Genomic DNA, 17,810 nt, shown 5'->3' on the forward strand with positions numbered 1-17,810 from the left:
TACTAGTGGTCACTGCAAAAGTTTCCCTGATCATTGCCTTGCACATAAATTCTGATATTTTCCAATTAATTTGATGTATACCATAACTTTGATGTTATAACTGGAAATAAATATTCCTAAAAAACAAACAAACAAACAAACAAACAAACAACTAATACAGTTAAATCCTGAATAACATATAGATAAAACACAAAATACATTTTTTAACCCCTAAAGTTACAATAATTTAATCTATTTGCTGAGGTGCTTTCACTGACGTAAAATCTTTCTTTTTTTTTTTTTTTTTTTTTTTTTTTACTTCCTCCTGGTCTTGTTTTCCTTGTTCACACATTTATGGTCAATCCTCGCTGACATCACCTGTGCGATGGGAACAAATAAAGCCCATCTGGTGAGGTGGGCCATTAACATACCATTGTCTCCTGCTCTGCCCGAGGAAATTCTCCATCACCAAAACATTCTGTTCCCCAGAACTTCATCCAGCGAGCAGACATGATCATTACCATGGAGACTGTCTATGCAGCCAGAACGGAGTTATTCAAAAGAAAAATAAACTCACCAACAACAAAATATAAACATGTTGACTTTGGGGCAATTACTAATTAGTCCCTAAAATGAAGAATCAAATCGTTTTGATTCAATATCTATAATCTTATTAATAATTAAACAGGTTGACTGGAAATGTATTGACAAATGAGAATATTTCTGCAGGTAATCTTTGCATATTTGCATTATTTTCTATCTATTTGAGCAGATGTTCAGTTGAAATGATCGACGCTGTTGACGACTGCATGGCCTGTTAATATGTTGGGAAACTGGCCGGAAGGTTCAAAGATTTGCAGCGGTGACAAGCTTTTACCTAAAAGCATGGTACAAAATGTACTTTACAGTAGAGAGGATAGTCAGTCATAAGTATAATGTGACACCATGAGTCATGTTCGTTAGCGACACAGTCCAAAGTGCAGCTGATAAAACATCTTATGCCACATGTACCAGGTGGCTGTATTATGCATTTTTATAAGCCAGTGAAAGCTTTTAATATTGGAATAAATATCTTTTGGTTTAGCATGAAACCCCTCCACACAATGTTGATTTTCTCCATCATGTTTGTACATTGTTATTTCCATCCTTCTTGATCTTTTTATGCATTTAATATCCTCTGAGTACCTGAGACTTCCATTTGGATGTAATTAATTTCCATCCTTGGCCAGAAGGAGGCAGTGTTGTCTTAACTCAGGCTTTTCACCTTTCATGAGTAAATGAGAGAGAGAAAAAAAAGAAAGAACATAAGCTTATAAAACACTGTAATTTGTCGAAGTTGTTGTTTTAAAAAAAATTTCTTACCCTATCTTCACTCCAATGCACACCACAGACCACTCTATGTGATTATATTCACACCCAGTGTTGCCACAGTTAATTTGAAAAAGTAATACAATTATTGATTACCAGTTACTCCTTTAAAAGTTATCGAGTTACTTTACTGATTACTTGTTTTAAAAATGACAACTGGTTTTGCCGAAAACTCTGCTGATCACTGCCTCCTGCACCATGTTTATACATATTTAAGCTTTGACCTTCATTCTTCGTTGTATTTATATCTGACTCACGGTTTTATTATCAGATTTTTACTATTGCTGGTATTTATTTACCTCGTGATGTAGTCTATTTGCACTACCTGCTCAATGTGTATGTGATGAGGTTTAGTGATGATGTTTGTTAGTTCAGATTCTTTTGTGTCACCTGAACGCACCGTTAGAGCTAGTTGGCCTGTGATTGGCTGAGAGTGGAGAAGGCCTATTCTCAGTTTGATTGGTTATTTATTCACCTGGCAGCCTCTTTTTCCCTGATTTCAATTCAAACTTTGGGATATTTGAGATTATATCAGTAGTTAGAGCCACAGGGGAAAGTGGTAGAAATGTGCTTTTTGTAGTCCATTTTCAGAAATTTGTAGTTTTTCACTGGCAGCATCAGTAACCTGCGCCGCCATCGGATTATTATTACATCACTTAGTGAAAGTGCGGTCCGACGGTCACAACGACGTGATTACCTTTTCCATAACTCCTTTAGGAAGCGTCCTAACACCTTTCCTTAACCCCGTGACGTCATCCAGGGAGTTAAGGAAAAGTCGATAGGGAAGGAGAAGTGTGTGTGTGTTTGTGTGTGTGTGTGTGTGTGTGTGTGTGTGTGTGTGTGTGTGTGTGTGTGTGTGTGTGTGTGTGTGTTTGGAGTAGAAGGAATGAAGGAGTAGCCGGATTAAACTACGTCTGTTTTGTTCAGTAAAAAAGCGACTTTACAGACAAGAAACTCAGATACTCAGATACTCAATAGTCACGCAGAGTAACTTTGATAAGTAACTTTAATACGATTGCTGGTTTGGAAATAGTAACGCGCTAGATTATTCGTCACTGAGAAACGTGTTCATGTGAGAGTATCTGCCACCACTGTTCTCACGAGGGAGTGTCCCTGCATACTAAACCACCTCACAGTATTTATATCCTCTCCTATCCTTCCTACCCTCCCACTGCACAGGAAAATGATCTTCACTTGACAGACCATCTGCAAATACCATCCAGGGCACTGTAACGTTCCCAATATAACCTCAGAGCAGTGCCAGCTGGGGGGGGGGGGGGCTGTCACAGGCTGTGCTCTTAGTCAACTCACAATCGACAACCCTGCAGCTCTTTCTGGGATTGTGCTTTTCTCCACATGTTTGAATGGATACCCTGATGAAAGGGGAAGAGTCAGAGGAAGTGGAGATTGACTTGGGAGACTCCAGTGACCCCGAAGACTCTGAAAATGGCGAGGAGCCTGAAATGCTGTGGAGGGCCCCTCCTGCTCTGGAAGAGGAGGAAAACATTCATACTTCCACACTGGTGGAAATCAGTGATACCAAACCTCTGATTAACGCCAGGGACCCCCGAGGAGTCAATGACTGCCTAAAGGTATTGCATTTGTATGTATCCCAATTAATCTGATGTGAATACAAATAAACTATGAAGCTGCTATGAAGAGCAAAGTTGCTGTTTGACTGACTGCACTGCCCTCCAGTGGAGATATTGATATTTGTCCAAAAGGTAAAATGTGTACAGTCACACAGTGAAGTGGTTCACCTCAAAGCAAAAACCTCCTGGGTTGTGTTTGTGTGTCGTTTGTTCCATTTGTGCTTTTCACAAGGTACTCAAGGTACTCCGGTTTCCTCCCAGACCATTAACGTGCATCTGAGGTTAATGGGTGGTGAGGTGTAACTGTGACTTCATGTTATGATGCGTCTCTTTGCTCTAAGTTGGACTGTTGACCTATTCAGGGCTGACCCTGCCTTTAGCTGTGATTAGCTTCAGTGCTCCATGACCCTGAGTTAAATAAATAAAGCAGTATAGAACATGGATGGATGGAAATGTGCACCATGAACACACTGAGATGATTCATTGCAGCGGTGTCACTCGCGGTTTGTGTCCCCAGGTGACGTTTGAGGATGTGATAGCAGAGCCAGTGTCGGTGCGCAGCGGAGACCGGGTGTGGATCTGGAGCCATGCCCTGTTTGAAGTGTCCAGGGTTTGGATTTACAGGGCAGTCACGGTGCTTTTCGCCATTCCCATGTCAATCATCTCTGGTCTCCTGTTTGCTGTTCTCAGCTGCATCCACATCTGGTAGGTGAAGATATGGCGAGCTTGCTCTACACTAAATGAACGACTTTATCTCATTAATCGTAAATTCAAAACGCAAAGACCTTCCAGGTTTTCTCTTTTTTAAATTAACTGGACGGCAAAAAACATAGTAGTGAATTGAAACAAACAATAACATTAAGCAGAAACATGAGAACCACCCTTCACTGCCTTGAAAATGGTGCTCCCAGTAGACCACTGCACACCACAACCGGACAATATCACTCCACTCCAACTGGGCAATAAGTGGTGCTATAACTATAATAATCTATAAGAACGTATTTACTATGTAAAATACATCCACCCCCATATTCTGTACATGTCCACACTTATAGGCACCGTGTGCATATTGTTTCTATTATATTGTATTTTTTTCTGCTTTTTTTTAGTTCCTGCTATGTGTGCTTCTTTCTCTGTACTATCCTGCTGTACCACTGCAAATTTCTCCACATGCGAGATAAATAAAGGGATATCTTATCTTATCTTATCTTATAATATATAAATTTTAATTCGGAGAATATTTATATTTGCTGCACACTTTTTGTCTGAACATCATTCAATTCTGTCCCTGATAATTGAGCTCCAGTTTGCCGCTGGAGGCCAAAGAGCCCCTGGAGATCCCTTAATCCCCAAAAGATGAGCGAGCTCATGACTCTCCTCGATGATATTAAAGTGTCACTCACTTGTTTTGTGGCTTTAGAGAGAGTTTCCCTGAGATTGACACTCAGACCTCTGACAGAAAAACAAACCACAGGCTGGCCTGGGATTCAAAGGACGTGTGTGTCTATTGGCAGAAGATATTACTGGAAGATGCTGGGAATTAAGACATTTTTAGTGTTTAAACAGCTAAAGGATTAAGTCTCAAAGTTGTTATATTGTAGTAACCTCTGTACCTAAAAAAAAAAAAACAAGCAGGTGAACGTGTGCGTGTCAATGTACTGCTGATTTAACTATGCTTAGATATGTTTTAAGGAATGTAAAGGAATGTACTATCAATTTTGAAAGATATAGAAAAAGAAACTGAAATTAAAACTAAAAGTTCATATCTTAGTAAGAAAGTGTGAAAAAGAAACAGAAGTGTAAACTGGGGATATCTTCATCCTCTCAGATGTTTTAAAACTTACGTTATTTTTCTCTCTGTGACAGGATGGTCAGTCCATGCATCCAATGCGCTCTCATCGGCACTTGCTGGCTGCAGAGTCTGTGGAATATTGTGCTGGGTGTCATCGTACGTCCTCTGCTCACGAGCGCTGGGAAATGTTGTGGAGGCTTCAGCGTTCACCTCGCCAAAGAATAAGACTCACCCATGAGAAGCACATCCAGACTGGACATGTTCACAACATGGACTAATGCCCTTGTGTTAATGGGGACTTCACCCATGCAGGGCATTCATCTTGTGCTCCTGACCGTTTAATTAAAATATGATGTGTGTTTTTTCCACTTAAAAAAGCAGATTAGTTTAAGTTCAACGCGTGCAGCTCATCCCTCTTCATGAACACATTGTAATATATTGAACCGGCATGTTGGGGCAGCAAAAAAAAGTAGAGAAATTAAGTGATGCACTTCGTAATTTTCCTGTTTAGAGTGTAAAATCCCATTACAGCTGGAAGTTAAGTCCCTATATTAAAATAGTTAGATGACCTTTGGCTGCTATGCAAATTCATTGTGTAATTTGTTATGGGTGTGTTTTTGTATTTTCTTTTTTTTAAACAGTGTGAATTTGAAGAATCCGTCCCTGGCAAGTCTGCATGATTTATTCTCTGCACACTGAATGTTAATTAGTAATTTCTAAAAAGTTTAATTACCTGGCAACACATTTTTTTTAATTGACATATGACATCTCATCCCTGGTTGAAAAAAAACATTCAAAATCTGTGAATGTGCAGATGCGTTTGTTTGCAAAACTCTTAATTAATCGGACACAAGACTGTTTCCTGAATGGAATTCCTCATACTGTGTGCAGCGCAGCCTTCAGGTCCCCACATCCATTACTGAGCGTGAAGAATTTCCACAAGCAGCAGATGAATATTGAAAATATCAATAATACATGATTTTTAAGATTGAAGGTCAAAGATCTTAAAGGAACAACAACTTTCGGTAGTCTTGTTGGTAATTGGAATAGGAGAGAAATGTACTAAATCTTGGTATAATTTGAATAAAAACATTTTTTTCAAGCATTGCGTACTTTGTAAGAAACTCAGTGTCTTTGTTGGGAGAGGGGGCAATATACAGAATGATTTCAGAAAAGCAATAGGTGTTCTCCATATGGATACGTATGGATCAAGATAGTCAGATACGTACTCATTAAAGTAGAGTGTTAAAGTAGTAGCATGCGGTGGTGGCTACAGTCAGATTTACGAGCTTGTACACGGTGACTCAGCTGACCACAGAGCTTTTTTCGATGAGATTCAGTTCTGGACAAAGGGCAGGCCGCTCCATTTGAGGTTCCCCGGTTCTCCAGCAGCCGTTCTCTGATGATGTCACCTCCATGAGCTCATGTCATCCCTGAAGAAGAAACTAGGCCTGTGTTGTTGATGCAGGGGCACAATGACTGGATTAACGATGTCCTTTTGGTACTACGGGCTTGTCACAGTGCCATTCACAAATTGTAGGTCTGTATTGACCAGACACATGGGTGGTTCATGCCTCCCTTAAATGTGCTTTGAGTTGAGTGGCATTAATCATCTGGTTCAGCAGGGCTCTGTTCGCCACGAAGCAGTCATCAGTCTGTAACGTGGCCAAAGGAAGTCCACCTCTACGTCTTTCTGTGTCTCTTCCCACTGCAAGCTCAGTGGACATTTCCATCTGAGAATCCTGTTTGAAGCCGTCGTCTGCACAAAGTATGTATAGTGGATGGCATAGTCACACACACATTCATTGAGCATACATACGATGCAACACGGTCTCAGTCGTAGTTGTGAAGAAATCCTTTGCTATCTTATTACACTGTTGGCTCATTATGACATTATTGTCTTTATTGCATTCACATTGATTTCATGGTTGAAAGTCCTTACATTATTGGCGACGACATTGTTTGCCTCTCAGTGACGTTAATTTTCAGTTCTCTGCTCAATTCTCATAATTGTTTTTAATTAGTTTTATACGGCATGATAAAAGTAAGGATTTTGTTAATACTACACAATGTATACCCTCAACTGACGCTGTTGTTGAAAGCTTAAATTAAGAGTACATGTGTCATTGGTGAGGCTATATTTACCACTGTAATGAAAACTGTGTGTGCGTATTATACACAGCAAGTTGTGTTGTGATGTGCTGGTCATGCGCTCTGTGTTGCTGACAGTCTGAGGTGGTTATCACTGGCAGCTGCCAGCAGACGTTCTTGGATTGGAATAACGCTGTGGCACATATCTGTAGATGCTCTGCGTCTCCCACAGCTGACAGTCACTTCAGCCTGGAGCTGATGAGCAGGAATCGCTTTTACACTGACGGATTCTATCAACACACATTTTATAACTGAATCGCAGAATAGAGAAAACGTAAGGCTTATTGAGTCTTCATTGTCAGTATGTGTGTGTGTGTGTGTGTCCTTAAAAAAAGACTATTGCAAAGAAACAGGGTGGAACAAAGTATTTATCGAGGACATCCAGTACATCTTGAACTTTTCTCTTGTCGGGTAACATGAATGTGCCGTAATACACAACAACCGGTAAACCCTCAGTCCTTCAGTGAACTTTAGGTCAAGGTGACAGGATTTTTTCCATTAAAGGAAGCATATTAGTGGGTTGTTCTTGCAATCATATATAAAATCTGGGTGAGAGTTGCTTGATTTGTAACCAAATGTTTGATTTTAAATGGACCTACAGCCCATTTAAAGCTCGATCGCAGCTTTTTCATGATTGCTCAATTCACTCGGTCTTTCTGCAAAAAGCTATTGTAGTTCTTCCGTCCTCAATCTTTTACAGGGCACCCATTGCAGATTGAAAATTTGAGCTCTACGGTGTCGTTGAAGGATATTTTTTTCATATACTTCAAGAGTTTAAAGTCAACATAAAGACACGCAATGATAATTATACAATCAAAACCATTGAAAAGTTGTGTAAAACTGAAGAGAATCGCACTATATCACAGGTAATTAATCATTCATTTAAAATCTCTAATTGGGGTTTAATACCTCCTAAAGATTGTCTATATCATACTCAGTACTACACTATCCGAGAACAAGGGCTGGTATTTACAAGAAATGTACACTAAATATTACTTATTGGACTTGAGAGGGTTGTGGGTTTGACAGCCTTCTTCTTAAAAAAAAAACAATATCCAAGAAGTCTCTATTTATGCTGTAAAGAGCCGACTGCAATGCAGCATTAAGTGCTTGTAATTTGACAGCAGCCTCATCCTTTTACCAGCTGATGTCAACCTTTACAAACCTGGTCCAAATTGAGTCTTCATAGCAATCTGAAACTTGAGTCTTTTCCTCAAATATTATTTTTCAAGTTTTAACATTATTTAATAATCGGACATGTATAATTTGAGCACTCCACAATTTATTAGTTTGTACAGTGAATGTATTCATACGTATTTGGCTAGAAGTTGGTCCTTAAAGTATCAGTGAATAACTGGTACTGCAGTGAGACTCTGACAGCTCTGCTGCTGACACGTTCTCTCTCACTGTTGTATATAAAAAAACCTCCTTCACCTCAGAGCTGCTCTATTCTAATGCTGTCATGCGTCACAAAGCTGAGTTAGACAGCTGGCAAAGTTATATAAAGTTTGACACATTTTAAAACACACCTAATAAGTCAACAATTAATATTATCTGAAACCTACAGTCTCCATATGTTGAGCGTAAACAGCAAGAACACCTAAAATTGTACAGGAAAAGCCACGGGGGAGAATAGTAATGATAACAATCAACAAAGCCACAAGGAAAAACAGTTTGAGTCAAGTCCAATTAAATTAAATATACATCAACATCCATGCATAATAACATTTAAAAAGATCTGTATGTTTGAGAAGACGAGTCAGAATTTATAAAAAAAATTAAAAAAGTAATATAACGACACATTAAGAGAAGAGGAAGCTTTTCAAAAAGTGAAATTGTAAATACTTCTTGGCATGCAAACAATATTTGATCTACCTAACAACATTGTTCCCTCAAAACAGTAATCAGCATTGATAAATTAAATTGCATTTACTAGGATCAAGCCAACATTTATATATTTCAAGCTAAACCCCAAAGTGAATATTATTAAGAACCCTCACACCATAAACACAATAAAGCTGCTTTACAAGAGGTAAACAATCATTTCACTGAATCCGTTGTACCCATGTTAAACAGGGTAGGGCAGGTTTTTTTTTTTTTCTGTCTGTAAGTATTCTAAGTGAAAGGCTGAATTTAGACATGACGTGTTTGAAAAGATTTTCTGATGCTTTGCCTGTATAAACCGTGTTTGTTCTCACTTGTCTTTGCTGGTTAAACCAGGAAAACAACAAGAAAAAGCACGGTTGTTTTGCAGAGTAAGAATGTGCAAGAATCATCATAGAGAAAACATATAATTAGTAGAATTAGGCAGTAAACACCCCCCCCACCAAAAAAAAACCCCAAAAGACTTTCACATGACATTTTTTGTGTTTCTTGGTACAGGGTGCTGGAGATTCTCTGGACAGGAGGGTTATGTTGTGGTATTTACCTCACATGTTGAAACAAACATCCTGCAATGTCCAGCTCGCTCCCTCTGCAGATGATTAAATGCCTGAGAAAGGTCTTGCATGCTTCCTGATAACATCGAGCACGGTCAGCTGTCAGCTGGCTTTTCAAGGCCCCTCAGATCACTGGTCCTCCCGTACTGGACGTGTGCGTGAGGCTCCTCTGACTCCCCGTGTCCTTGATGGCGTAGGTGGAGGAGCTGCTCTTGTGGCTGCACTGTTGGCCACAGCTGCACGAGTCTTTCAGGCACCGTCTGCAGCAGCAGCAGCAGGAGAAGAAGCACTGCACCAGGTCACGGAACAGGTGACCAGCAAAGAACATGTAGATCCAGGGGTTACAGCAGCTGTTCAGACTGGCCAGCAACATGGCGATGATGAAGGCCATGTCTAGGGAATGAAGAGGAACATCTTCCAATTAGGCTTTGAATAGAAAACATTTTGCAAAACATTTTTTAAATCATATTGGACCAATACAAAGTCAAAGTCAACAATGGTTGCATCCTCGCCTTGCCTCACAATGGATCAATGGGTGGACTTGTCTGTGTGTAATATCCAAGTCTCCCTCTGGGTTTTCCTCAGACTTTCCTCTCACGGTGTATTAAAAGGATTGCTGGTGTTTCTGAAAAGACCTTGATTGTGTGTGTGTTGTTGTCTGTCTCCGTGTTTGCTCTGTGACGGTGCGATGAACTGTCCAGGGTGTAACAGAGATTGGCATCAGCCCTCAACTCACCCAAAGTTCGATTTGATCCATACCTTTAACACATTAAGTGACACGTTGGTTCATAAATACGAAGACGGGCTTTGTTATTTTCTGCTTCTTCCTGTGAACAGTTGCCAAACCAGCCGTTCCTCCTCCAATATCCTCCGTCACCTGTATCCTCCGTCGCTCAGCCCCTCCCTCTTTCACTACAACAATGAACCACAAACTTGCCAAAGTCAGCCTGTTATGTGCTTATCTACTGGCACAGCTGGTTGAGTATTGTTTTCATCCATCCATTCGTCTTCTAAACCTTCTTTTTCCAGACCGGGGTCGCAGTGAGCTGGAGCCATTCCCAGCTAACGTGTGGACACAAGTAGGTCAGGCCACCAGTCTATCCATTGTTTAATTTAGTAATCTAAACTCCTGTTATATTGGAGATAAAGTGCTCAACACACCGAAAACATTTCTGAGTTAATTTTGTACTTCCTTTTTTTGGCGCTCGAGTTACCGTTGCTTCAAATCCGTCACCTGACATTGTGAAGCTTTTCAAATAGTTTGGAAATCTTTTACAATTGCTAACCAAAGTGGGCCAGATTGATGGACGCCACACAAACAGAAGCTTAGGATGCTTGCTAGATTGAGACGAATGGTTTTGATCAGAAGAGTCTGTCCTCGGTAGAAAAACACACCTTATTTTCTCATTTATTCAAGTGATTGCATTTCCAATCGTTTGAGACTCAGACCACATTAAGGAGGGACGTAACTTAAACGGTGGAAAGTTGAATATCTCCAAGTTTCTTTAAAAAAATAAAAACATAAAACTTCGATGGAGTGTGATCGATTCAGTCCCTGTTGTCTTCTTCTTCTTCTTTTTCCACCAAGGAGTTGCTCTTCTCTCTTTCCGGGACTCTGCTGCTTCCCTGCAGTTTTTAGTTTATCGTAACAGTGGCGCTTCATGGATTGTCAAATAACTGACCCAAGAACACAACTTTAAGCAGATGAATCAATTTGTCTGGAATTGTAAGATTATTTGGCGTCGGAAGACTTTGCCATTATGAACACAGTGAAAGCACTAAAAAACTTTTAAGTCCTTGTTGTGCCTTAAGATATAAAGAAAAAAAAAGGGGGGAAAAATATGTTGGCTTTTTTCTGTAATATCAACAGATTTTGAGAATAAAGGAAGAAAAACTAAGTTAAAGCCAACTTTGAAATCAAAAGATAGTTCTGTCACTTATATGATGAAGACGTACTTTATCAAAGATAAGTTTGAAGAATAAAAAAAGTTCAACACTGCAAGAGTGCATAAAGTTCCAGGTCTTCCTCAGAAAGTCTTCTTCGGGTCGTAACATGATACCAACAAAGTTCAAGCAGTGCAACGGAGACTTCATGGTTTTCTCGCTTCAATCAAACGCCCAGCGCAGCAGGAAACACACCTATGTAGAGTCAAACCCTGAACTTCATCGCTTCAAAGAGACTGCAATGACTTGGAAAAGAACTGGCAGAGACGCAGTGAAATCAGACTTATCTTCACTTTGACACAAGATTTAGAAGAAATGCTTCACTTTGAAAGGTTCTTGTCTGAAGAGTGAAGGAAGATAATAGGAATTATATCTACTGTGGACTGATTTATATTCAGACCGTAAGTCCATCTTTCACAAGAGTGTTTGAAATCCTCAAGTAAATTGAGTTTTTTCAAACTGTATCAGCAGAGCATTTTTTGTTGAGTCACAACAAAAAGCTACGATTTCTGATGGATTTTTAGAAAGAAAACAGATGAAAGTGAAACTGTTATCCCACCTCTTTGTTGGTTGATTTTCAGAATATAGTTAGTGTAAAATATGTATATCGATAAAGCAAACAATTCATCATGCATTGCAATATTTGTACTAACCAACTTAATCAACCATCGTCTGCCAGTCAGTGAAAACAGGGATGTTTTTCTTGGTTAGTGACCGGATGTTTTGTATCTGAATGTGAAATAAATACACAAACTCCTCATTAGGCAAGACTTTTGACTTCTTTGTAAAATGATCTCTTACACACACTCACTGATGGTGTTTATGTTTCTTAAAATGAGGAGAAATAACATTGTGAATTCACCCATTAAAACAATTAAGGGCCCCCGTTACAATACACATTATTCTTATGGTTACAAAGCATGCGATCTTGGCTTCAATATGTTTGTTTTTTTTCCCTAAATTTGTGGATCAAGTTTGGAAAAGGACCAAGACAATTACGACGCTTTTATCTGGTCTATATAAAATCCCTTCGCTACCAGATTAAACACTTTTTAAACAGTTTTCAAGATAACACAACTGGAAGGGTTATGAAGATTATTTTCTCCGGTGCTCTTGTTCCATTTTAATGGCAAACAAACAAGACATTAAGGGTGAATTTGAAGGAACTAGTCAGTTAAATGTATATTATATAAACCCCAGAGAGAAGACCTTTGATGTCTGGTACATTTACTTTCCCAGAGGCTTTGAGGCCTTATGAGCTGATAACGGCTGTAACAGTTGGCTGTTTAGTGACACTCCCAGTCTTCTGTGAGTCTGCATTTAAACAGCACTGTGCGCCTCTAGTGACAAATTGATAGCTTATGAATTCCAGAAGACAGTGTGTAACATGGAGAAATCTGTAATTTACTAAATGATGTACATATATGAATTTTTATTTACAGTTCATCAAGGGTTTTCACAGGGGATACATCCACCACTGTCAATATTTCATTAAAATGTTACTTTATTTTTTATTTTTTTGTCCCAGTTAGTGACTTTATTAGCTGGCGAATAATAGAAAAATATAAATAATTTCCTTTTTGAAGCAAACATGTCAAAGTTATACACTAGTACATTTGTATTATTATTATTCAAGCTTCGTGCTCATTAGTAAAAGGAAAAACATGAACTTTACCTTCTCTTGGTGCAGCAGGGTCCCATGCAGACCACATTTGGACGAAGAAAAAAGGAGTCCAGCACACAATATATGCGAGGACGACTACAAATGTCATTTTCACTGTGCGGATCTTGGCTTTGGATATGAGCCGCACGCTGCTCACACGGGAGAGGGGGTGAGCGCCTTTTGAGGGCCTTGGAGTGAGAGCCAAGACATGCTCCCTCCTGGTCTTTAAATTGAAATTCTGCCATATCTTAAAGCATATTAAGCCATAGCAGATGCTTAAAATGGCCACTGGAAAAATGTAAATGCTGAGGCTCATCCAAGTGATGTATGCTTTGGCCCCCCATGGCTGCACAAAGTCTCCCCAGCAGTCGTAAACGCCGTTGCCGACATCCTTCAAAGAAAATATGTAAGCCTGGGGAGTGCTGAATATCAAGCTGAGCATCCAAGAGGCAATCACACAGAAGCGGTCTTTTCTCTTGTGCACGGAGCGAAGTGGCTGACAGATTGCCAAGCACCTGTCAATGGACATGAGCACCAGCATGTAAGTGGACGCAAACATGCCCACGACCTGCAGATATTTCACCAACCTGCACAACAAATCAGGTCCGTAGAAACGAAAAGTGATATCCCAAATTAGTTGTGGCAGGACTTGAAAGATCGCAACGACCAGGTCTGCGATGCTCAGGTGCTTCATGAAGTAATACATCCGAGACTGGCTGTGCTTGGTGGTGTGGATAGCCCAGAGGACGCACAGGTTTCCAGTCAGCGCGAGGAGCAGAACCAGGACCAGGATAGTAACTTCCACTTTGGCCACTTCTTCATTTCGTTTCAGTGGGTTCACCGTGTTGTTCCCGAAGCGGCTTGTGTTTCCATGACCCACGTCGCTCCATGTGACATTATGAGACCAACTGTCCTGCTCGCGTAAAAACTCCTCCATCGTGCGTAAAAGCGCCACTTTGGCGCATCAAGCAATCACATCACAAACCTGGACACAGGATCTGCTTTGAGATTTACTGGCTCAGCGACACTAACGGCCAGCTCACTTCTCCCAAGTTTTTTCTGTCGATTGCTTCGGATCAAATCACAATATGACCTTAACCCGGGATTACCTGCAGAGAACCACACGATGTGACAATCAGAACTGTTTCAATGCGCTCATCTTCAAACTACCAAAGTCCAGCTAAGAAATGCACTTACTACTATATCCAGATAGGCTTTGAGAAAGAAACTCACCCGTGAAGACAACAATCCTTTGCACGGTTACTTTGAGGATGTTGGAGCGACACAGACCTCATCATCCGCTGCGTCCGGTGTGATGTGTGAACCGCGGAAGCTCTGTATCCCACCCATGTCAGAACCCCCCCTCCCCCTCCCCTCGACGGAAACTGCCTCAGTACGAGCTGCCTGCAGGTTATCATTTATGTACTCCATGACATCCTGCATCTTACATTTTGTACCAAAACACCCGTAAACAGCCTCGTCTCATATCTTAGTGCATTTTAGCAACAGCGATATAGGAAATAGTCCCCGTTAGTCTGAATGTATGAATCTATTCTTATTCTAGTCCTCAAACATACCATAATTTAAACCTTGACATCATATTTTATTATAAGATTTAGATGAATTAAATATCATCATCATCATCACCAATAACAATGGATGTAAAAACCAGTGTATATACAAGCTGTGATGTTGGGCTACACAGGAACTTTATGCAGAAAAGGTAAAACTAAGTCACATAACAGAACCGCAGCAAGTCCAAAAGTCCATTTAGATTGAGACAGGACAGTGAATCAGCCGGAGCCTTGTGTTTTTTGGACACATCCACAGTGAACAACTTGTTGAGAGACTGTGAGCACGCCAATGGGTGGGAACTATGCAGGGGCGCGTAACCCCCCCCCCCCCCCCCGCCCCTTATTTTTTTAATGAGGGGATAGATACATGATTAAAAAAAAGGACGCAAGAGAAAACAAAGGTTTTGTTTTTCATTTGCTGTAATCATCTTTTTTTTGTTTTGGTCTTGTTTTATGTCATTCACTGTCTTCGGTGCAATTTGTCAACAACTTCACATAATCTTAAGCCAACAAGAGAAACACTATTTTAGCCAAGTTCAGTGTTTTCCTAATTGTTTTCTGCCGACCTCCTTTTACAAATATTAACTTTCCCAGGTCCCTCCATTCAGACACACAAGCAGTTATTATTACGTTCAAACCGCTGCAATTCTCTTCACTGAATTTTTGACACAATAATCTGCACATTTATAATAAAAACATAAAATATATATATTTTTTAAATCCTATCAACAGTTAATTATTTATAGTAAATTAAGTAGTTTGTCAATTTTGTCAACAATGTCAATTTGGGTATTATATATTGTAATATATTTTTCAATTTCCAACATTTAGTGCTTTCAAAATGTATGTCTCTCTGTGGAAAAATAGCCTTTAATATACAAACACCTTGTCAAAATCTCCCAGAACCGGAGGACTCAAATGTACAACTCAGAATTTTAGTAAAAGCCTTTAGTGTGCTCAAAGTAATAATATAAAAAAAAAAAAAGAGCACTCTCAAGGAGAATCTAAAATCCAAATCAATGATAAGTGCTCAAAGAGTTAGAAACGATCACAAGCTTGAAAGGCCTGGAAACCTGGTATGTGACAAACAGTCTCGAGCAGAACAAGATGAAATGGCAACAAGACAGAAGGAGACAAGGGCTATTTATACAAGCTGTAGGGGAGAACAGGTGAAACCAATCAAAGACGGAGTAGACAATCACAGTGGTGGAAAATTCACACAAAGGGAGGAAGTCATGGTATGAAATGAAATGAGAGGGAAAAGGTAAGTCCAAGTTAGTACTTGAAACAAAAGATGAATTTAAAGTAAGTCATGGCATGAAGCATTGAACCACTGAACGTTAACACACTTGAGACAGAACACAGCTTTCTGAAATGTGAGCGTTTGCTTTTTGGGGTCAAACTGGACTCAGTGGTCAGAGCACATCTCCTCACGCAGACAGAAAATAAATAAATAAATAAATAAAGTAGGTTTTGACAGGTTGTTTTTTGTAAAGTTGAATTTACTTTAATCAATGAAATTGGTCATCACACCTCCTCTGCAATGACTTCAAGGCACTTTAGAGAGGGCTCCCCCGCTTTGTGAACCGCTGGCTCTGCAAATTAACCAAACTATCATAGTGGCGCTGTGGTTCGCCCTCTGGCCTTACAGAGATAATATGCAGTTGGATTTGGGTCTGTGGTTGATTTGCATATTCTCCCAGTCTTTTCTCTGGGTACCCTGGTTTTCTCCGACAGTACCCAAAACATACATGTGGGGTTAATTAGTGACCTTAAATTGCCTGTAAGATTGAAAGTGTTTGTGTTCGTGATTGTCTGTGTCATAGTGCTGATTTTTATTTTGTTCTTTTCCCCGCTTTATGTTCCCACCTGTTTCCCGACATCTTTACATTTCATGTTGTTCTGGGTATAGTTTCTGATTGAAATCCGTGTATGGTGTCATGTTCTTTGTGTTCTTTTGCTTCCCCCTTGTTTCGTCCCCGGTGCTCCCTGTCCTCCAGTGATCAACCCTGCCACACGTAGGCTATTAGTTTTTTTCTTACAGTCAACAAACACAGAAGATTATCCTCTGACTTAAATCAAGTACATATAAATAAATCTACTTCTAAAAGTCCTCTTTGAGCAACTTTCAGGTTTGACTCTTATTTTCCTTTTATGATACAAGAACAGGCAAAAACTTCCCTTAATGACTGACATCACTTAGCCCTTCCAACATCACTGTTTCCATAAAGAAGAAGTGATTACAACAATAACCTTCATCCAAACTAATCTTTGCTTTTATGCCACCTCCTTTGTGTATTCCCCCAACCTAGATTTACATGGTTTCTTTTCTTTTCTTTCCATGGTTGTTCCACTCTTTTCTGAATAGACTGAAAATAATTAGGACCTGTCAGGTTGTTTTTTTTTGTCCGTCACTGTTGTTGAATCTGAATATTTCCTTACAGCTCAGCCACAAATGGGCCACGACAATGTCAGCCGGGCCTCGGAGGAGGGATATGTTGTCGCCAGTCATGCATGTGAACGTCACGTGTTCAGTGTGCCAGATACTGTCTTACGGGGTATGTCGGAAAGTAAACAGGAACCACATTTTATTTGGTGGCGACTATAATCTACAGGTTTTTTTTTTTTTTTTGTAAACATATTGTTTTTTCAATCATCAGTACATAAAATAAAAAAAAAAAACATGTTTTCGATCAACCAGTAATTATGTGACTGAAATTTGAGGCAGTCACAATGTTCTTTTTTTAAAGTGATGAGTTGTAATGAGGATGTTTAATAGAGTACAAAGTGCTTTTGGTGAATCGTGAATGGAATTTACCTTAAAAGGTCATTTTACTGTTTGAGTGGTCTTAATGGGGTTGGTGGATCAAACTATCCACCTCATGATTGCAAGACGACCCACTGCAATCTCTTTTCTATTAAAAGATTAGTGTCTTTCTTTTGTGTTCTTAAATCTACTCAATTACTCAGTTGTCAGAAAGCCTGAATAATTGATTGTTCTCGTCTTTAAATAGTTTGTTGGCGTCCACTCTCCATTCGATTGTGCACTGACAACACTGTGCACGTTATTGTTTTTGTGTAAAAAAATTATTTGGATGCAAATGTGACTTTGGTTCTCAGACGAAAACTCATAGTCTTTCTCTGAAGAGAGAAGGACACCTTTCACCCATAATGCATGAAGCACAAGACGACATGAAACATGGAATAGCCACAACAACGTTAGGTGGCTAATAACATTAAATCATGATGAATTTATTGTCCCAAGCTGCCAATTACTTTGTTTATGCCTCAGGCCCTGCAAGTGCACCA

The 17,810-nt window shown here is 39.7% G+C and overlaps 2 protein-coding genes across 2 annotated transcripts; one reads left to right on the plus strand and one right to left on the minus strand.

The window, feature by feature from the left end:
* The first annotated feature begins 2,613 nt into the window (after positions 1 to 2,613).
* cav4a (caveolin 4a) lies at positions 2,614 to 5,833 on the plus strand. The gene is made up of 3 exons (XM_080462356.1): positions 2,614 to 2,939; positions 3,457 to 3,644; positions 4,806 to 5,833. The coding sequence occupies exons 1-3, from the start codon at positions 2,712 to 2,714 to the stop codon at positions 4,954 to 4,956; spliced, it is 567 nt and encodes a 188-aa protein (XP_080318482.1). The 5' UTR covers positions 2,614 to 2,711; the 3' UTR covers positions 4,957 to 5,833.
* A 1,400-nt stretch (positions 5,834 to 7,233) lies between these two features.
* oxtrb (oxytocin receptor b) lies at positions 7,234 to 14,248 on the minus strand. Its single transcript, XM_080462447.1, has 3 exons — positions 14,161 to 14,248; positions 12,940 to 14,036; positions 7,234 to 9,713 (listed from the first exon to the last, which is right to left on the minus strand). The coding sequence occupies exons 2-3, from the start codon at positions 13,862 to 13,864 to the stop codon at positions 9,445 to 9,447; spliced, it is 1,194 nt and encodes a 397-aa protein (XP_080318573.1). The 5' UTR covers positions 13,865 to 14,036; positions 14,161 to 14,248; the 3' UTR covers positions 7,234 to 9,444.
* Positions 14,249 to 17,810: the final 3,562 nt, after the last annotated feature.

The sequence above is a fragment of the Lipophrys pholis genome (assembly GCF_963383615.2).
Source record: "Lipophrys pholis genome assembly, chromosome: 4".
Lineage (NCBI taxonomy): Eukaryota > Metazoa > Chordata > Actinopteri > Blenniiformes > Blenniidae > Lipophrys > Lipophrys pholis.